The sequence below is a fragment of the Myodes glareolus genome, chromosome 4 (assembly GCF_982192425.1).
Source record: "Myodes glareolus chromosome 4, mMyoGla1.1, whole genome shotgun sequence".
In the NCBI taxonomy this organism is placed as follows: Eukaryota; Metazoa; Chordata; class Mammalia; order Rodentia; family Cricetidae; genus Myodes; species Myodes glareolus.
The window spans coordinates 19367624-19389339 of record NC_142029.1 but is presented as its reverse complement, the minus strand read 5'-3'; the positions used below and the strand labels follow the sequence as shown (position 1 = coordinate 19389339).

The 21716-nt window shown below is 43.1% G+C and overlaps 1 protein-coding gene across 7 annotated transcripts in view; it reads left to right on the top strand.

Moving 5' to 3' along the window:
- The window catches only part of Lrrc49 (leucine rich repeat containing 49), a 102099-nt gene extending 89345 nt beyond the window's left edge, over positions 1-12754 (top strand). For all 7 annotated transcript variants that reach the window (XM_048423488.3, XM_048423490.3, XM_048423489.3 and 4 more), the window contains 3 exons: positions 3702-3811; positions 8301-8454; positions 12103-12754. In XM_048423488.3, coding sequence (XP_048279445.3) covers positions 3702-3811; positions 8301-8454; positions 12103-12306 — 468 coding nt within the window. In that variant the 3' untranslated portion in view covers positions 12307-12754. The remainder of the gene's footprint in view (positions 1-3701; positions 3812-8300; positions 8455-12102) is intronic.
- Positions 12755-21716: the final 8962 nt, after the last annotated feature.

Sequence of the window (21716 nt, the reverse complement as noted above, 5' to 3'; positions counted from 1 at the left end):
AAAACCATCACAGGCAAACCATGTGCACACATGCACACACATGCATACACACTGCACGCCCACACGCTCGCACTCATGCCCATGAGCACAGCATTTGACACAGTGAACAGATGTTTTTTTCCTGGTGAATAGTAGCTACTTTTCCTGATGTTTGTGAGCATTCAGAGAAGTAAACCTTTGAAAGAAAATGACATTTTCAAAAGGAAAAAAATTGCTACTTTTGTAGGTGAGGCAAACTTTTATTTTTCAAAATGCTCTGCAGACTATGACATACAAAAGAGGAAGGGAATCAAACTAAGTGTCCACTAATAAAGAAGTGAGGGATAAAGTGGAAGAGAAAATTTCAGCTCACATCTGGACTGCTCTATTAATAGTTGTCATGGCTGCTGTGGCATGGTATGGGATAACACAGGTCTGAGCTGAATAACTGGAAAATTATTAATGGAAAGCTATTTTTAGATTGGTTCTTCTGAGTTTGTCCCAAGGCTAATCCCCCAGCTACTCAAAGACTGTGTTCTCTTTAGATATTAATTTGGGGCAGAGGAGAGGAAACTATGCTTCTATCGCTATTGAAGCTAAATACCCTCACGAAGGGAAGCCATCTTTAAATTGTCGTTAGCCTCATTGTGGAGCCCGTTGAAGTTCAGAAGACTTCCCTATTAAGATGACTGTAGTCAGCTTTGCAGACTTAGTATTGCTTCCCAACTAGGACCCCACAGCCCCCTCTGGCCAGACCTGCTAAAACCCAGCATCTTGTTGGGAGCGTGGAGATCTACAGATCAGTGTCAAAAGCAGCCACACCATACCTCAACCATAGTAGGCCCAGGGCATTGGTGTCAGCCTTCTGTTAAAGTACCAGGAAGGCCTGGAACCTTCAGATGACTGACAGTCCCCCTGCTAGTTCGCCCTTCAGCTGCATGGGACAGAACTTGTGCTCTGGTAGGGTCTGGTAATTAGCGAGAGGGTTTTCAAAATTAGTCTGGAAACACAATGCGCAGGTTCTTTGGAATGTGAGTGAAGGATTCTTCCTCACTAACGGCTAACTGGTGTACTAATTAGCTGTAAATAGTGATTTACCCAGCTGCGGGATGTGCATTACTATGCAATTACAATACCCTAAAAAGTATTGTAATTTTACAGGGGATTAAACAACCAATGCTAGGTTCTAGTTTAGCTTTTAGAAACTTTCAGTGCCATGGTTGTTTGATATTTTATTAAACCCCCTAAAGGATATGCCTGCCCCCACAGTCTTGCCGTCTTATACCATATATGCTACGTTTGCACCTCCCCTTCTGTAGCAGAGTGGTGGGGCTAGAGGTAGAAGTGAATGATGAGCATCGAGAAGATGGAGCAGTGGCCCGCGTTGGCCACTAGGTGACTGTGTTGGACCAGAGAATTAGTTGTCAGCTAAAGGAAGGCTTTGAGGAGCCACATCCCTAATGGTGAACGTCCAGGATAGGGAAGAACCAGTCTACACTGATGTAAATCCAGTGTGTATGAATTGTATGTGAACTGTGGGGTTAACATCAGAAGATGCTTCTGTCCTATATCATTACATGTACACACACACACACACACACACACACACACACACACACACCTGCTCTTCCAACACTGGAGAGGCTGGAACAGGCAGTTTGCTGAGAAACCCTGTCTTATGGTCTCAGGGTGCCAAAAGGCATGGGACATTGCAGAGATGGTTCAGTCTGAAAAGTATGAGAACCTGGGTGTAGATCCTCTGAACCCATGTAAGAACTAGGCCTGTCAGCACATATCTGGAACCCTAGAGCTGGGTAGACAGAGAAGCGAAGTTTATGAGGCTTGCTGACCATCCCATCTCCCTGAAAGTGCAGGCTCCAGGCTGAATGAGGGCCTGTCTCATAGACAGCGGACTGAGAGCGGTGCGGAAGATGCTTGACACCAACCCCTGTCCTCATGCGTGCATGCATTAGTGAGCATCCATCTACACATGTGAACACGTACACCTACACCACACACATGCACTCTCTAAATAAATAATAGATGGAGGCCTCTCGGTTGCTTTTCTGTTTTCTTTTAAATCTAAAACTGCTTACACAAAGACAAGAGTTTTCTCAATGTCTGCTCTGCTCACACTGGCACAGACAACCATTGTGGCAGTTCTCTTGTGCATGTAAAACACTTAGCAGCATCCCTGGCTCCGTGCACTAGATGTCAGTGTCACCCCTAACCAGAACAAATGTTGCCAAGTAGTCCGAGGAGACAGCACGGTCCTGGTTGGTAAATCAAATTATACTGTGTAGAAAAACCAACTGTATGGAAACTGCAGGCTACCCTGTTTTATATTAACTTTTTAAAATCCATCTCTTTAATGTCATGATAATAGAATTAAAAATCAAATAACTTTTTTCAAAAGTCTACTAAGCATTTATAACTATAAAAATTACTAGAAAGGAGCTGGAAGTAGTGATGCACACCTTTAATCCCAGCACTCAAGAGGCAGATACAGGTGGATTTCTGTGAGTTCAAGGTCAGTTTGGTCATCAGAGTGAGTTCCAGGCCTTCTAGAGCTACAAAGTGAGACCTATCTCAAAACACCAAAGCAGAAAAAGTAGCTCCAATGTTATCTTTGCCTTGTTTTATATTAAATATACCCAGATATTAAGCCAAGTCTTGCCTTTAACTGTTTGTTTGGAAGAGGGTCACGCTATGTAACACAAGGCTGTCCTTGAACTGACACACTCCTACTTTAGCCTCCCAGGTGCTAGGATGTCAGATGTGTGTCACCACACCTGGATCTTTCTTTTCTTTCCTGATTAACACAGAGATGAGTCTTCGGAGTTCATACTCCTGACTGTTACTCTTTATAGGGAAAGGTTGCCATGGGTTTAGAATGCGCCAGGTTATCTTTGTTAGTCTACTAAGTATTCCATCTCTCAAGGAAGGGACAAAGTTGTCTTTAACAGGAAAACCGTGAGCAGCACCTGTTAAGATGAGGCTCCCCTATTGACTCAAGAAGCTCTATTATTCCTTTTAAAAATATTCTTTAAGAGAACAGGGAAATGGCTCAGCTGTTCGAGTGCTTGCTAAGCCAGCAAGAAGACTGGAGTTTGGATCCCCAGAATCCACATAAATACCACCTGTTATTCTAGTCTCGGAGGCAGACGTGGGATCCTGAGTAATACGACTGGGAGAGAGTGTGTGTCAGTGAACTCTGGGTTTGACTGAGACCCTGCCTCAAAATGTAATGTGGAAGAACTTGAGGAAGATTACTGACATCAGCCTTGGACCTCCACAGGTGCATGCACATATGCACACATGCGTGTACACGCAGCCACATGCACAGGTGCCCACACACCTTCAAACATGCATACATACGTGCATGCATACCACACATGCATAAACATGAATAAAGAAAAAGAAAAACATCCTGTACGGATTTAAGGTACCTCAAGCACAGTCCCCAGGAATCATGAGTTCTAAGTTCAGAGCTGGACTGGTCAGCCCCGAGTCAGCTTCCGGGAGTCACATTTGAACTTCTCCTTTGTAACTGGACTCAGGAGAAAGCAGAATCCCAGTGAAGACTCTTCTAGAGCCCAGGGAAGGGTCTTTTCCTGTGCCAAAAGAAAACGTGGAATCCAGATATATCTTTGGAACTGAGTTTGTTACACGAAGCTAAGAAGCAATGCCATTGTTGACCCTTCGCTGCCATTTCTTCTCAGGTGACACAAAACGACATGATAATGGCCGAGCGGCTCTTTGGAATCCTGGCCCATGTGGCATCTTCCGAATTGCCTCAGTACCGCATGATCTCAATTCTGGGTGATGCCAGGTAAGCCCGAATTTTTAGAACGTTGTTGCACTAGAAATGCCTCTTAGCTGTGCACTGTGTGTCATGCAGACAGTGCAGCCAGGCTCAGCTTGTCCCTGGCCCTATTTAAACTGAGTCCTTTTTCTCCTGTGGTTATAATCTAATATGTGGTTGTAGTCTAATAATAGCTAAAGTGCATATAAACAACTAAAATATGGTTCTTTGGGTGTAGCAAGAGGGCTGGGGCAGAGACTAGCTGTATTTAAGAACACTGGAAAGGGCTTCCTGTTTAATGTATTTCTTTGGGAATGAGTAGGGGATTTTTAGGTTTAGAATATGGGGAAAGAGATCACTTTAAAAAAAGGAATTATAAACAGAACAGTTTGGTTATGAATTCAAATCTTACTCTAGAGCATTTGATTGATCAATGTAAATCCCATCTACAACCCTCTGAACTGTTGTGAAGTAAAAGCATCCTGAGAAGTGCTTGCTGAACAACCTTGAGGGCCTGGCTCAGATCCCCAGGACCCATGTAAGTGCTAGGTATGGCAGCATGCATCCAATCCCAGAGCCCAGGAACAGAAGCAGGCAGAGTAGGAGCTTGCTGTCTATCTGCAAGGGCAACCTCAAGAGAGCCTGTCTCAACATAAGATGAAGAAGCAACTGAGGAAGACATCCAGATGTCAACTTCTGGCCTGCACATACAACACACAACGCACACACGCACGTGTACACACACACACAAACGCACTCACACACATGCACACACACACATTCACACACATACACACACATCATCCCCCCTCACAAATATACAAAAATACTTGGGGGTATACAAAAATCCTGAGGAGGTATTGAATTAAAAAGTGATAGTTTAGATAGAAATCAGTGAAAATTGTGCTCTTCTGAATAAATATTTATGCTTTGTATTGAGAAAATTTAATTACTTGAAAACTAAAGGTCCTCATAAATCAGATCAAATAAATTAAGAAAATAGGAAGGATTTTTAATAAATTGTCAAATAAATATATTTCAAACCTTGTTCCCAGAATCTTATGCCCAAAGTCCGATTGTGAAAAAGTATCCGAATGTGTATGGGATGTTTGTAGAGGCTGAATACATCTTCAACTCAAAGAAAGTCTCTGTGTATTTAAAGGCCATATTCATCCAGGTCATTGTCTCTGACCAGAATTCTACAGGCTAAAGTTAATGAAATGCCGTGAGTTAGGAGCACGGAGGTGCAGCTCTGTGGTAACAACAGGAGCATATAGTCAGCATGGCATGGCTGGTCCAGGGAGTCACGTGAGCTGAGGAGGCTGTGTTGCTAAGGAATTGAGATAGTCAAGAACTTACCTTGGTGCAGTGGGAAAATAACAAAAACCCAGATAATGAAGTTACCAAAATATAAAATATAGGAGACTTTAAAATAAAAATAAAATTTAAAAAAGGAGCCCATTTGACTCCATTCAATGCTATAGCCATGCAAGTTTAAAATAATGAACTACCTTGGTGGGTGTTGCTTATGCTCTGTAGTCTGGTGGGTCCTATGTGCTAATCAGTGATGGCCAGTGCTGTGGTTCTTTTCATACCAGCTCACTGCTACCTAACGTGTTTTCAGTGGCCGTGCCTGTTGACTAAAGCTTTTCACTGAGCAGAATTCTTTCTAGACATTATATTACATGAGCATGAATATATGTCCAAGGATATCCATCATAAATTGTGTCTGTAACAAAATAGTGAATGTCCATTAGTAGAACAAAATCAACTACTTGTAGCTTTAAAAATGATTACCAGTTCCTATATGAAATAGTGGGTGTGTCCTATTGTTTATCTTTGATTCAATACAACCTAAAATCACTTGGGAAGAATGACCCTCAAATGAAGAGTTGCCTAAATCAGATTGGCCTGCGACCATGTCTGTTTGAGATTGCCTAGACTGATGATTGATGTAAGAGGGTCCCACCCACTCTAAGTGACACCATGCATATAAGAAAGCTAGCCGAGCTAGAGAACAAACCATTTAGTGTTGTTCTTCCATGGTTCCTGTTCCCAGGGTTCTTGTCTTAAGTTCATGTGTTGGAGGAGACTGCTTGTTGGTTCCCAGCTGCTCAGCCCTGAAATAATCCCACAGAAGCTGTATTAATTAAATCACTGCTTGGCCCATTAACTCTAGATTTTATTAGCTAACTCTTACATCTTAATTTAACCCATTTTTATTAATCTATGTATTGCCATAAAGGCTGTGGCTTACCAGGAAAAGTTCCGGTGACTATCTCTGGCAGGACTATATGACTTCTCCTGTCTCTGCCTCCTTTCTCCCAGCATTCAGTTTAGTTCTCTCACCACCACCTAAGTTCTGCCCTGCTATAGGTCCAAAGAAGTTCCTTTATTCATTAATTTTAATCACACAACATATAGAGGGGAATCCCACATCATGAATGTCCAAACTGGCCTCAGATTGAGACCTGGGTGTGTAAGCCAAATAAACCCCTTCATCCCCGAAGATGCTTTTGGTCACAATGTCTGCCACAGCAAAGAAATGGAACTAGAGCGGGTTGTGATGTTCCAGAACAGGAAGCGCCAAGCATAGGACAGCTGTGTTGTGTGGCAGGTTCCAATGTTTGAGAAATAGGGTATATAATTCAGAAATAATCTAGATACTTTTTAAATATTTGTTTTTTGTTTTTGTTTATTGCTTTGTAAAAGAACAATTATTGTAAGTGTTGAATAGGAAAACGGGGCATAAGCATGCAAAGTATAAAGATTTTTTTAATTGCATATGTGTGTGTGCTGCTTGAATTCTTTTTTAGTTTTTGTTCTGTTTTTATTGCTCTTTTAAAAATACTCTCATTTTTCAAAAGTATTTTGGAAGTCCTTTCTTTTCTTACTGATTTTTAGGTTAGTATACAAAGTAGTGGGTCCTGTTCCAGCATTTTTGTGCTGTGTGTCATACTGTACTTTAAGTGTATTTAAACTCTTGAATTGAGGAAGAAATTCAAGCTTAAATACTAAATATATGAGTGCATTTAACATCTAGAACTCTGTGGGATATGGCCAAAACTGCACTGAGAGGAAATGACGTACATGTCTTTAGTGTATTTAGTAAAAGATGAGAAAGAGTAGAAAGTAATGAAAGAGACTTCACTTCGAGAACCTAGAAAAATCCCTAAGTAGCGGGGCGGTGGTGGCGCATGCCTTTAATCCCAGCACTCTAGAGGCAGAGGCAGGAGGATCTCTGTGAGTTCGAGGCCAGCCTGGTTTACAAGAGCTAGTTCCAGGACAGGCCCCAAAGCTACAGTGAAACCCTGTCTCGAAAAACCAAAAAAAAGAAAAAGAAAGAAAGAAAAGAAAAGAAAGATTTCTAAGTAAATCAAAAGCAAGTGGAAGGATGCAGAAAGGCAACATAATATAACATCTGCCTGAGCACAAATCCAGATGTCCAGCGACTCACTGTGTTCTTTACACAAGCGTTTCCTAAAACGCACACTGAGCAAAACTGTGATATGCATCACATCTGACTTTCCTTCAGTCACAGGAATTATCATTGTCTTGAAATATGTTAAATGCAAACACTAGATGTTTATATAGAATTATGAGCTATAGATTATTTCCTTACACTTTTCAAAATTTATACTTCTCCAAATTTTTAAAAATACATCACTATACTTTTAAATGAGAAAAAGAAAAAAAAGTTTAAATTTTTCTGTTCCAAGTCTTTTGTTCCCACTAAAGTCATATTCTAAGTTCTCAGAAGCACTTGAGTCGTAAGTAGAAGTGGAAAAGGCCTGAGGTTAGAGAAGCTGCAGTCGGGGGGGGGATGGGTGGGATTCTGGGCGACAGCTCTGTGATGCTCCTGCTTCTTTGGTGTGTCCCTTTGTATCCCACAGTGCTTCCAGCCATCACGTGGCCTCCTGCCAGCACCTGTGGGCTTTCACTGTTTTCCGTTTTGATTTTGCTGAAATTAACTCCACACCCGATTTGATTTTCTTGCTAGGAACACAGCTCAGGCAAATAAAGGAACTGTGAACTATGTATGTGGTTATATGAGCAAACTAACTTACCTTATAGCTATAACGACTGTGTGGCTCAGTGCTTCACCACTTTAATTGGCTTAAGCTTTGGTTCACCTTTTGGATTGTTTCCTGTTAAGGCAGAGTTCTTTTCTCATTGTAGAAATGTTTGAGATTGTTAGTGTTGATGATCAGCAGTCACAGAACAAAAGGATGTTGTGGGGCTCAGTACAGTGTCAATAAACCTAGTTCTCAGGAGGCTGAGTCCGTAGGAGTGGGAGTTTGAGTTCAGCCTGAGCTACGATAGTGAAACCATGTCTCAAACAAAGCAAGTAATGTGCGTCAAATACCTTAATTAGTTGAAATATTGGGGTACTAACTGCTCAGACTCACAGATCTGACATTTAACAAAATGTGTTCTCCCTCTTAAGTCAGCAAAAATTGCACACAATCTCTTTGCTCTCATAAGTAACTCTGAGCCCATTTACCATCTTCTGCAGGAAGAAGCAATTCCGATACCTACTAGAAAGCAAAGGTAAAAAACCTGGCATTATCAGTGAGGAGACCAGCGACAGCAAAAGGCTCATGGGAGAAAACACGAATCGCGCTACTCTGAATTATACCACCAGAGAATTCTACCACGAGAAGCTGGAGGTATGGTCCACGGTCTGTGGTCTAGCGCCTCCTGCGGTCCGTGCTGCATGGGACTGGAGGTTGTCCTCCTTCACACAGTGCTGGGGCAATACCCGCGGGGACTGGGAGGTCAGCAAGCCTGCAAGTGACAGCCTCTATCCAGTGTCTGTCTCAATACAAAAGCTTGTTCAGTAGAAAGCTGCGCCAAAAATCCCAACTAAAATTGGACCCTCAGCCCTGATCTGCCTAGATTAAGAGAAAAGGAGAGAGGCTTCCACCAGAGTCTCCTCTCCAGAGTGCTTGGCTTAGCTTATGGTGTTTAGTTATGCAATGCACTCTGTGCCACCGATTTCCCAGTTGTTTGTATGGCTGCTTCCTTCCCAGCAGAGCTTCTTAGCCAAGAGAGCATGGAGCGATCATGCGCTTCTTATGTGAGCTTTATTGAGGGAATGCAGCATTGCCATGGTGGCCTGAGGCACAGGTGGAGAAAGTGTGCAACGCTGACCTTGCTAGCACTCACCAGCTAGCTGAAGACGTGTGTCACCTAAACAGCAGGAGAGGACCATGCTGCGGCAGAGTTGTGAGGTGGCAGAAGACAAAAGGGGAGGCACATCTATTTATTGAGCATCTAATGATATGTATGAGGCACCACATGAGAGCTATTTAAATCTCTACAGTTCTCCAGACAAGTTAGATATAAACAGAGGATTGACAAACGTGTGTATAAACTAGAAGTATAACATCAGGCTTACACGTCAGCGCTAAACTCTGTAGTAAGGAGTGGCTAAAAAGCAGGGCACCCAACAGCAGAGTGTGCTAGTGCATAGAGGGAGAGGAGTGGGAGGGGGTCAGCACTTGCTTTAAGTGGAGCTTAACTAGATCTGTTTTCCAGATTTCCCTTCACCCTGCTCTCAATCCGCGGCATCTTTGGAATCCATAGACGCCTGTGGATAGCAACTTGAGGGCCTTGGCAGCACATCCAACACTTCGGCAACATCCTGAGGATGTTTAGGTTCTGGTAGGGAGGCCAGGGAGACTCGGTGCTGCACTGGCCTGAGTGCACAGGGTCACGGGTTCATACACGCACGCGCGTGTGCACATACACACACACACACACACACACACACACATGCCCTTTATTGGGGGAAACTGAAATTGTGTTGTAGGTCACTAAAGAGCTGAAAAGTTTATATTCGTAGACAAAGCACTCTGTGTTATAAAATGAATATAAGGCAGTTCCAATTCAAGTTTGTACAGAGTTACTTAATCCTAAAAGTTATCAGATACAACCAGAACCTTCTGTATACAAAGGTGCTGTGCCAGATCCCAGGTAGCTATGATAGGGGTCTGTGTCCTAGTTAAGGCTTTATTGCTGCAGTAAAACACTGGCTAAAAGCAACCTGGAAGGAAAGGGGTTATTTCTTCTTACAGCCTTTAGTTCTTCATCCAGGGAGTCAGGGCAGGAACTCAAGGCAGGAACTGAACAGAGACCATGGAGAAAGGCTTCTTGACTTGCCCCGGTGGCTTCCTTAGTCTGCTTTCTTATGGCACCAGAGCAACCATGGGTTACACAGCCCAGAATGATCTTGGCCATCCCGCATCAATCACTAATAAAGAAAACGATCTATAGACTTGCCTACAGACCAATCTAACAGAGGTATTTTCTCAATTGAGATTCTTGTTCCCAGATATCTCTGGGTTGTGTCAGGTTGACAAGAACCAACCAGAGCAATGTCACAGTTAAGGCAAGGCAGGACTAGACAAACTGTGGACAACAACCAGAGCCAGAGCGACACTACGTGTGCATGGGAGACTTAGTCACACAGCAGCCATTACAAACTGGTGGGGGCAGTCTACTTCATAGATAATGCTGAGGGAAACACACTGAACCCATCTGTATATACAACAAAAAATTAACTCCAGATCAAATAAAAGTCAAAGTACAAAAATTAAAACTTGTAACTTCTTAGTTTTAAAAAAGAAGAGGAAATCTTAGGGCCTTGGTTGGTAGGGTGACTTTTGAACACTCCAAGTGACCGACTATACAGGGAGATTTTGCATAAATTTGGCAGTCAGGGTCATTTGTAACGGAAATAGCTTCAGCAGAATCAGGCAAACAAAATCTGGATTAAAGTGATGTGATCGATAAAAACGCAATGAGGAAGTAACCTGAGGAGACGCGGGCTCCTGTTCTGAGAAAGCTCGAAGGCAAGGGAGAAATCTGAAGCCACGTGACACTTTGGGACACGCACCAAGCTAGCAAGAAACTTGGCCTTGAGCCCTGATTACCACTTATTACCTGGGAGACCTTGCCCAAGTCCCTTAATCACTGTCTCTTGACTCCCAGCCCAGCATTCCTTCTCTTCCCCCCAGCACCCCACATCTTGAAAAGTACTTACACAGTGCAGCAGAAGGGCCGTCTCTCACTCCTGTGCTCACTGAGTGCCTGGGAAAATTAATAGAGGTGAGTTGCTCACAAATCAGGCTAAACAGTCCCTTTCATTACACGTCCTGTTGCCTGAGGCTCGCCCATCCATCCATTCTCCTGCCTCATCTAAATGAGATTTAAGGGACTTTAAAGAATCCAGTTCTCCTCTTAGACAGGCAAGGAAAACCGGAAGCTCAGGAATTGTTTAGGGTCACCTAGTGAGTTCCTGAAGGCCACAGGGGGAACTACGACCTACTGGGTGTCTAGCCTGGGTTCTCCTATTTCCTGTGCTTCCTGAAGACAGCCTGACAGCCTAGTTCAAGGACTCCACTCCCTTGACACTGGCTGATTGCTCACTAACCCTTTCATTCAGCAGTGCTATCACTTTTACTAATTAATTTAATTCATCTTAGAGAGTTTGTGTTTTGAGTTTGAAGTTTAAATGGGTCTTAAGTTTCTTGTCAACATTTAACCTTCAAAATAAATTCTCTCTCTCTCTCTCTCTCTCTCTCTCTCTCTCTCTCTCTCTCTCTCTCTGTGTGTGTGTGTGTGTGTGTGTGTGTGTGTGTGTGTGTGTGTTGTATCAGACTCAGGGCCTTCAAGCATATTAGACTAAAAACTTCAACACTGAGCTATCCCCCAACCCCAGTAGATAACTTCCTTAGCATCCTTGATGAAGTTGGAGCTGAGTACCCAATGTCCTCTGGCTCCAGCACACCCTGCTGTGTTTAGAAGCAGCTTCTCATCTTCAGGCTGCCAGGCCCAGAAGCTGAGCGAGAGTGCTGCTCTTTCGAAGGCATGGGCATGTCCAAAACTTGTGATAGTTCTTCCTTTTTAGGCACTTTTCTCAAACTTTGTCCAAGTAGTCTGGGCTACAGTGTGACGTTCTGTATGTCTGTCTCTATACTAGAGAGTAAATTCAAAGTCTGAGTATAAAGGATTATACATAGTAGCTAACCCAGACTAATTAGAAGGGTTGGCATCGGCACCCAACCCTTACTCCTCTGGAAAGCACCATGCTCAACGGATGCCGAGGCCTGCAAAGAAATGAGGCCTTAGTTACTGACTGCTGAAGCAGAACTCTCCATCAGGAGCTGCTGGATAAGAGTTCCTAGCCTGAAGACACAGGACAAGAGGGGCATGGGTGTGCACAATAGGTTATTCCAAGCTTCTCTGATTCTGTTAATTATTGCTTTGGCATTTGAATTAGTTATGATTTAATGTCATTTTTTTCTTAACAGGAGATAAAGGACAAGAAGAAGTTCTGCAAGATGTATGTGGAAGACCTCGTGAAGGAAGCCACAGCAATCAACATGAAAAACGAGGCTCTGCAGAAGCTGTGGCCACAGATGTTCATTGAGCTTGTCAGAGATGCCGTCATAGAAATCCGCAGCAAGGATTCCTACATGAAGCTCTGCCTGCAGCAGATCACGAACCAGAAATAGGGATGGCTCCTACTTCTGGTTGATTTGAGAAATTTTTTAAAGTTTGGCAAGATGCAGGATAGGCTTGTTGAGACAACACCACTGTCCCACAGACTAGAAAGGTGGCAGCAAAGCCTTGGTGCCCACACTGTTGAGAAAGGAGGAAGGCAGGAGAGAGGGAAGACACTTTTCCTCTGCATGCTGACCACACACGCTTGGGAGACCAAGTGGCCATGGGAGGAGGCCTGTCTGCTGGGTCAGAATGCTTCTTCACCTCCCGCTCTGACTGGTGCGCCTGCTCCAGCCCCAAGCACACAGTGTGTGCTGACAGGCTAGCATGACTTGCTTCTCCCAACCTCCAGCCAAGACTTTTCCCCTTTTTTTGCCTTTTTATTTTATGTCATGACTTCAAAGCCAAGCATATGTTCTTTTTTATGAGTGAAGAATAAATACATTAGTTAAAAAAAAATCAAGTCCAGTGTCTTATGTGGTTATGTTCCTCTTCTGTTTGGGGAGTGTCTGCTATTCAGCTACCTCGATGGAAAGAGACCTGTTCAGGTACCTCAGGGTACTACAGGGACTCACTATGGGCTGAAAATGTGAAGACAGTTGAGTACAGGAAGAGGATGCTTAGCTTTCAGGACTCTGGAGAGAATGAAGGTGCAGCTGTGTACATAAAGCGCTTCTCTGAGAGGCATTTCCTCCTGGCGTTGACACTGGGGGGTCTCTTAACAGGCACGCATGTGTACTCATCCTTCAGAAATATTAAAAATGGGTAGAAGAGTCTAGGGTTTTGGGGTTTTGGTTTTTTGTTTTGTTTTTTGGGTTGTTTTTTTTTTTTTTTTTTTTTTTTTTTTTTTTGATTTTCAAGGTTTCTCTGTAGCTTTGGAGCCTGTCCTAGGATTAGCTCTTGTAGACCAGTCTGGCCTTGAACTCAGAGCTCCACCTGCCTCTGCCTCCCAAGTGCTGGGATTAAAGGTGTGCACTACCACGGCCCCCGGCTAAGATTCTAGTTTTTAAATTTCGTTTGAAAACTCAGACAAGTAAGAAAGACAATGAGGGGTTTGGACTAGTCCATTTTGGTGGAAAGAGTGGGCGATACAACCTCAGGAAGCCGATCCTACAGGTCAATAAGGGAACTCGCTAATGTGCTCAAATTTACCTAAGAGCAATTGTGTTCGTAAAAACACCAGATGTGGGAGAACAAGAGAGGAGATGTACGAGAAAAAGGCAGGCAGGGGCCTGGGAGGAAGCCGAGTGCTACTATTGCAGTCCTAAGAGACCCCGGGATCTCTGTCAACCCCTTCCACCTAGAAGGAGTGGTCCAGCTTAGCGGTTCATAAGATATTTCTGAACATAGGCTTTTGAGGTCACTATCTGGGTTAGTATTTTGGCATCTGAGTTACTTTCTTACTAGCTTGGGACCCAGTTGAACCTCATTTTTCTCATTGCATTACAGACCCAATAAGGGTAAATCATTTTCTTCTGGTCAAGAGAATGGACTCTAGCGCTGCCCTGGATGGAGACCCAGGACTCCCGCTGGTCTGTCAATCACCGGGCTAAGTGACCGCCCTTCAGGGAAATGGATTCACCTTAAGTCATGCTGAACAGATGGGAGGAATAATCATTCCTTTGACGAGAATTACTTGGAAAGGTGAAATCTTTCCTTTCCTTCCATCTCTCCAGTTTCTTAGACACTGGGCTTTCTCCCATGTGTCTGGCAGGCTCTACCCTCCAAGCTCATTTTGCTTACTAGAGTTCATGGGTGAAAATAATCCCCTCAGAATTAAAGGGTCACTAGGTGAGCCAGAGTCCTCTGTTGGGGTTAAGTAGAGACCAATGCAATTGAGCTTGTGGTTACCCCCAAAGTAGAAACACCCAGGCTCCCCTATTTAGGGAAATACCACAACCATCTGTGTTCACCTTCAGCCATCAGCTGCTGGGTACTTATAGAGTTCGCCTTTGAACCTAAAGTTACTTAACTGTGCTAGGCCGAGGATGGAGCTGGTGTCGGCGCCCCACTCGTGGTGCTTCACTCTGCCGAATGCCTGGTTTGTGAACCAGCACAACCCTGTCAAGTTCCGGATTCATTGCTGATCAGGCCAGGGGCTACTCCAAGGTGCATACTCTTCTTGCTGAATGTTAAGGACCACGACAACCAGGATCTCTTGAGTGGTGTTGTAGATTGCTCAAGGGCCATGGCAGGTACCCTCTCATTTTCACCAACACTTTAATGCATGCATTCTGGTCACACCTATCTGAACAACTGAGGCCGAGAGAGGTTCAGCCGCTCAGCCAAGCATATTTCAGCCCTAGACTAGAAGGCAAGGCCTCTATTCACTGCCAAGAAAAGTTGTGTGTGTGTGTGTTACATAATTTATTGTTTGGGTTGCATTTATTTGTTTATTGTATATGTGTGTGCATGTTTGTACATACACTAAGGTATGCATGTAGAGGTCAGATGAAAGCTGGTGTTAATCTGTTCTATCGTTCCATCATGTAGGTCCCGGGGATTGAAGTCAGGTTATCAGGGTTGATGCCAAGTACCTTTACTAGCCAAATCATCTTCAGAGCAAGCTTGTTGCCTGTGGCCTTTCTGAACTGCTTTTTGTTTTGTTGTGTTGAGAACTAAAACATACCTTCTCCCATTTGTTTATCTCTGTAGAACACTGAAGGGCATGAAGTATAAAAACTAACATGGAATAATGTATGAGCGCATACACATTGCTTTGTAGTAAGGCTTTATGAGAAGTATAGGAATACTGGTCATGTTCTTACCAATAATGTGTGACTAATCAGCCTGAGGTGTCAGGTGTCAGAATGGACTCAGAGATGCCCTGTTGGGTGGGCACTGTACCCATCTAGGAAGGGAGAGAGGTGAATGCAGATGGCAGTGCGTGAGAGACCTGTGGGAAAGTGGTTGCACTTGAATTCGTTTTAGAGGCATGATTGGTGGGATGTGGGGTAGGAGAGGCAGGGTGAATGACAACGCCAGGGGTCTGATGGGCAAACAAGGAGACCCACTAGCTATCCACTGCGATGAGAGGCCGCGGTGCTTGGAGCATCCGTCCAGAGGAGGAGCAGATGGTGGCCAAGCGTCCAGGTGCAGACCTGCGGTGCGGAGTGGCGACAGGAAGTACAAGGCAAGAGAAAAAGCATGGATTGAGCTAAATTATAAAATGTGGCGCCATCAGCATTTAGCAACAGGTGTTATTTTTATATTAAGAGAATTAGTGTGCTTATTTTTCTTATATTTCTTGATGTAGTCACATTTCTGTTTTAGGCTTTCTTTGATTATAACTAAGTTTATTTAGACTTGGTAATCATGCACATCTTCCGATATTTTGTGGGGTGTGTGTGTGTTCATATGTGTGTGTGTGCGTGTAAGGTAGTGCACATGAATGTGGAGGCCAGAGGTTGATATCACTCCCCACCTTATTTTTTGAGGCAAGGCCTCTCACTGGATCTGGAGCTTGCTGGTTTGGCTAGACTGGCTGGCCAGTGAGCCTCAGGGGTTCTCCCCGTGCACCTCCCTGGAGCAGAGGTTGCAGATGTAATTACAGATCGCAACTACACCATCATCCTTGGCCGCTTGACATGGTGCTAAGGATTGAACTTGGGTCCTCATGCTTGCATGGCAAGTGCTTCACAGACGAGTCATCTCTCCAGCCCCTCTTTCTTTACAGTAATCCCAAGCTCACCTGATAGATCTAACCATGCCCCAGTAAGCTCTTCTCCGTGTAAACCCAGGCTTTAATTCTCCCAGCTCTGAGGCTGTTTAGTAAGATACTCTGGGGTCAGAGTGGGGGAAGAAGAGAAGAAATCAGGGATGATGGAGGAGGGGGAGGTGCTGGCTAGTTAGCAATGCAAATACAAAATGAAATAGAGAGAAGACTGCTCAGGAAAATATTAATTTTAAACCTTAGAGAACAAAGGTTAGTTTTCCTAGCCCGCTTCTCTGGGTCAGCTTGAGATGGAGTGGCAGTGACTGTTGCCAAGAAATTCTGAGCCAAGTTGGAAACGTGATCACAACCGCTGTGGTCAACCAGTATTGATGGAATATTTGTTATCTTTGATCCCGACCTTCTACTTATATTTATGTCTTCCTGGTTCTTGGTATGTGCCCTGTCTAGCAGGCCACCTCCAGTTCTTCCCTGAAAGAGCCAACGTGCTTTCAAAGCTCTGGAGAATAAATGTGTCCCAGAGGAGAGGTGCTCTCCTAGGGGAGCAGAATCGTTCCTTTAGGAGACAGTGACACCGAATCCCTTATGATGGTACCTCTAAATCTCAGCATCAGGGCACTGAGCCCTTCTTCGTGTTGATCTTGAAATATTTCAGCATGCAGAAATGCACGCCTAACAGTATCTCAAATAAATACCCGGCTCCACCACCAAGCATAACAGATCTTAATATTTTCCACATTTGCCTCAGGTTCTTAGAATAACACATTACAAATAAAGAAGGACCCCTGAGCCCCTTCCTTCGCTCCCTAAAGGTAACCACTGTATTGAATTTCATGCTGATTATCCGTTCCTGTTTCCCTACTATTCCTGTTATGCATAAATGCATAGGGAGTTTATTTAATTGAGTCTTATATTTTCCAAATTTGTATAAACCACATGCAGTTCTTTCCCCTCCATGTTCTTTTCAGTTTTTCTGAGGACCATCCTTGTCGATGGTAGGAGCTGTTTTCATCACTGTTTGTGATCCCTCTGGGGGCTGGATTCTGATGTGTCTCTTTCCCCGTTAGTGGACATCAAGAGCTTCCTGGGGAACATACCTGTGGTTGTGGCACACCACATGTACAGGACTGGCTGTCCCAAAGCACACACAGCTTTATGTGCTATTCCCCATTGCTTTATAACGGGATGTCTACCAAATTCTGCTCCCATCACTGACAACCAGTGTTTTCAGTTTTTGTAACCTGGTGTATGCTACAGAATATTTGTTTAACTTTGCAAAGATGTGTTGCATTTGTTTAATTATATAAATATGTGTTGCATTTGTTTAATTATGGAAAGATGTGTTACTGTTTTACCTTTCCTGCCTAAGGTAACTGATTGGTTTAATAAAAAGTCAGTGGTCATTAGTGAGAGAGGAGGTATAGGCAGGGTTTCAGGCAGGGAGAGTAAGTAGGAGGAGGAATTTAGGCTCAGGGAGATGCCATGGAGATGCCAGGGGTCAGACAGACAGACTCAGATGAAGCAGGAAAATAGGACAAACGGAATGAAAGGTAAAAAGCCCCAAGACAAAACATAAATAAATAGAAGCAGGTTAAATTAAGTTAAAAGAGCTACTGGGATAAGTCTAAGTTAAGGCTGAGCATTCCTAATGAATAAGTCTCCCTGTCTTTATTTGGGAGCTGATTGGTGACTCAAAGAAAATTCCAGCTATAGGTATGTGAAAGTAAATGTGTGTGTGTGTGTGTGTGTGTATGTGTATGTGTGTGTGTGTAAATATGTCTGGTTCTATATATGTGTTTGTGTATATGCCAGGGTGTGTGTGTGTGCCCAGTTGTGTGTATGTGTGGATTCATGTATGTATGCTAGATGTGTGTATGTGTGTGTATTCGTGTGTATGCCAGGTTGTATTGTGTGTTTATGTGTATATTCCAGGTTCTGTGTACGTATTGTATACTAAATTGGTGACTTTTGTGAAGAGGAAAGATTGCTCAAGGAATTTATATTAAGACATGGTTTATATATAGTTGTGCTGGTTAGCTTTTTGCAACTTGAAGTGAGCTAGAGTCTCCTGGGCAAGAAGGAATACCAACTAAGAAATTACCTCCTTGAGATTAATTTGTGGGCATTTCTGTGAGGTGTTTTCTTGATTGATGATTGATGTGTGAGGGCCTAGCCCACTGCAGTTGATGCCACCACTGGCCAGGTGGTCCTGGGTGGTATAAAAGAGCAGGTTGGGCAAGCCATGAGGAGGAAGCCTGTATGTAGCATTCTGCAATGACTCCTGCCTCTGCTCCTGCTAGAGTTTCTGCTCAGCTTTTCCCAATGATTGGCTCATCGGAATGTATAAGCTAAACACCACCCGCATACCCCAAGTTACGTGTGGTCATGGTGTTTATCACAGTGATAGAAAGCAAATGACTATAATGAAGCATGATTATAAACAGAAATTGTGGTTCGACCTGAAGGCCAGAAAAGCAAAACAGCCAGCCACTGGCTCTTACCTCTATCTCAGTCCAAAATGGCAATTCTGCCTCCAGGAATCTCAGAATGAGACTGAGGTTTTTAGATAGACAGGTCATCTTCAAACACTTCAGAGATGTACAGAATATGGCATTTAAGATGTCTTAATAACATAGGCTCTTTCTTATGACAATGAGACATGTCTGCTCCTTGCAGCCCGAATCTACTTCAGAGAAAATAATGGACATCGAAGAAATTCCACGTGTAGTTTACTTTCTTTGTGGCAAAAGTAAGCCACTGGGCAAGAAAATGCCCTTGCCTCGACTGCTGACAGTGTGCTGTCCTAATTAGACAAGCAAGACACAAAAGAAAGTGACTGCCAAACATTGTCAAGATGAGGAGGGACAGCCCTTCACAATATCCTGCTTCACAGAAAAGTCTGTCAGATATGCTAGGTCTGTAGGCTGAAGATGGATGCCCCAATGTTGCAAAGGAACTTTGGGTGACTGTCCAGGCAGTCACCTGTTTCTGTCATTATGCACATTTTGGAAGTTGCTTACTTGCACTTCCTGTTTACTCAGTTAATATTATTTTTTCTTGGGTCTCAGAGGAAGTTTAAGACTAGATAGTTGTAGTTTTCCTTGTTTACCTGTTACAGAAAGCAAATTATGATAGAAAGTAGAGTAGGTAAAAGACTTTGTACTCACCAAGATTGGATATATATGGAGTAATTTCTCCTAATTTGTCAAATGCAAATGGACTATATATTGTTGATATAGTTATTGTTGTATATATTGTATATAGTTATTGTACTTATTGTATAGGTTTTTTTTTATTTTAGTTATAGACTTCTTTTTTACTTTAGACAAAAGGGGAAATGTAGTGGAATTTCATTTGTATTTTTAAATAAATAAAGTTTGCCTGAAGATTAGAAATGTGAAACAGCCACACTGGCCAGCCTTACAGACCAGGCAACAGTGACACATACTTTTAATCCTAGTAGCCACACTAGCTTGCTATAGAAACCATGCAGTAGTAGTGCACACCCTTAATTCCAGAACTAGAGAGGATTATAAAATGGGAGGAGACAGCTCTCAACCTCAGTCTCATTCTGAGATTCCTGGAGGCAGGGTCACCATTTCAGACTGAGGTAGAGGTAAGAGCCAGTGACTGAGTGTTTTGCTTTTTTGACCTTTAGGTTGAACCCAGTTTCTGTCTCTGAGTTTTTATTAATCACGCTTCAGTATACAGCAGAATGCAATGAGTACACAACTTGGTGCAACTTGAAAACATAATTGACATCCTGCTCACTTCAGTTCTTTCTAGACAACACCTGCCCTACTGTGTAAGCAAATATGATTGTAATTCCCCACGGGGAATGGAGCCACACAGGAATACACTCTTCCTGCTCTGGCTTCTCCTACCCAACACAGTACTTTGAGGATCAGCTGTGTTGTGTTATATATTGCTAATCCATTGATTTATGTTACTTGGTCTAAATATATCGCAATTTGATTATCCATTCTCCTGGGCTGCTTCTAGTCTGAGGCTCTGGCAGGTAAAGACATTTTTGTATGAGTCCTTTCCTGCAGCACAACTTTTCAGCACAAAGTAGTTGCAAGTTTAATTTTAGAAGGAATGGACATGCATTTTTCATCGTGGCTAGACAATTCCGCACAGCCTCCATCAAAGGCAATGGGTAGAGGCTCTGACAGCTGCATGATTTTTTTTGCCCATGTTTGTTGTGAGCTGAAAAAACAATGGGAACTATTCTCACATGGCTTTCCCAAACATTTCATTGCTACTTTAATTGTGTTTTCCCCGATGTGAAGTTCTGTTGGGCACATTTTTGTGTGCTTTGTGGTCATTTTTAAATCCTTTGTGAAATGTTTAGGACTGTGACCCTCTTTTTTTTTTTTAAATAAAGTCTTGAGCTGTCCTCAGTGTTGGTTTATGTGAGTCCTCTGTGGGTTCTAAATACAGTAGCAGAGCACCCGCCTCTATGCTGAGTGACTTCTATGATCTCTCTAAAAATGCTTTTCGTACCTCAAATTTGCAGATTACACCTCCCTTCTTCTAGAAGCTTTACAGTTGTGCTGATGACACCTTAAACTTCTTAGATTGGTTGGATTTTTGTTGTTTTGAGATAAGGTCATCCAGGCTGAACTCAAACTTAATACTGTAACTCAAGTTGGTGATCCTACTGCCTCAGCCTCCCAAGTACTCTGGGGACAAATGTGCTCCTACCATGATCACCTTGAAATTCTCTTTGTGAACAGTGTGAAGCAGATGTCCAACTTCATTTCCCCTCGCTTGTGAAAGCTCACTTTTTCCAATACAGACTGTTTCAAAGGGTTTCCTCCCCACATAGAAGCTCAGTTTTTCCAATACAGAGTGTTTCAAAGGGTTCCCTCCCCACATTGAACTGCCTTGCCATTTAAAAAGGAAAAGCAAAGCCCACCGTTGACTTATATGCACTTGTGTAGATTTCTTTTTCATTCCTATTGTGTCCCTTTTTTATTTTTTTTACACAAATCCTGTATTGTCTTGATTACTGCATCTTTAGGTAGGTTTTGGAAACAAATATTCTAACACTTTAAGCTTTGTTTTTCTTTTTAAAAGTTGCTTTAGCTAATCTGTCTCTTGTATTTCCATATGAATTTTAGAGTCTGCTTGCAAATACATTTTTTAAAAGACTTGGGACACTATTGAGCCTACAATGAACTCAAGAGGCTCTCAAATCATGACTATTATCATGCTATTTGACATATTTGTGTATTTAAGTACTTTTCCTTTGTAATTTTTTAGACTACAGTTTCTTCTGAGGCAAATGTATCCCTAAGCATTGCTGTGGTTTGAATCCTCCATTGTCTTCCAAAGGCCGGTGTGCTAAAGGCTTGGGTAGCCTGTCTATGGTTGTGTAGAGTGGAACACTTACCAGATGGGACCTAGGAGGTTGGAGGTGTTGGAGTACTCGTCCTGGAAGGAGTTTGTGGGCCCTGGTCTTCTTTTGTTTGCTTCATGGTTGCCATGATGTGAGCAGCTTCCTCAATATACTTTTCAAAGCAACAAAGCCAGCAGACCATGGGCAAAGATCTCTAAAACCATGAGCCAAGAATAAATATCTCTATGAGTGGATTATCTGTGCTGGAGAGATGTCTCAAACCTATGTTTGACCCTCAGTGCACATGTAAAAGCCAGGCATGGTTTCACATGCTTTCAATCCCAGGCCTGGAGGGCAGAGACTGGAGGGTCCCTGGGGCTTGCTGGCTACCCAGGCAAGAGGAA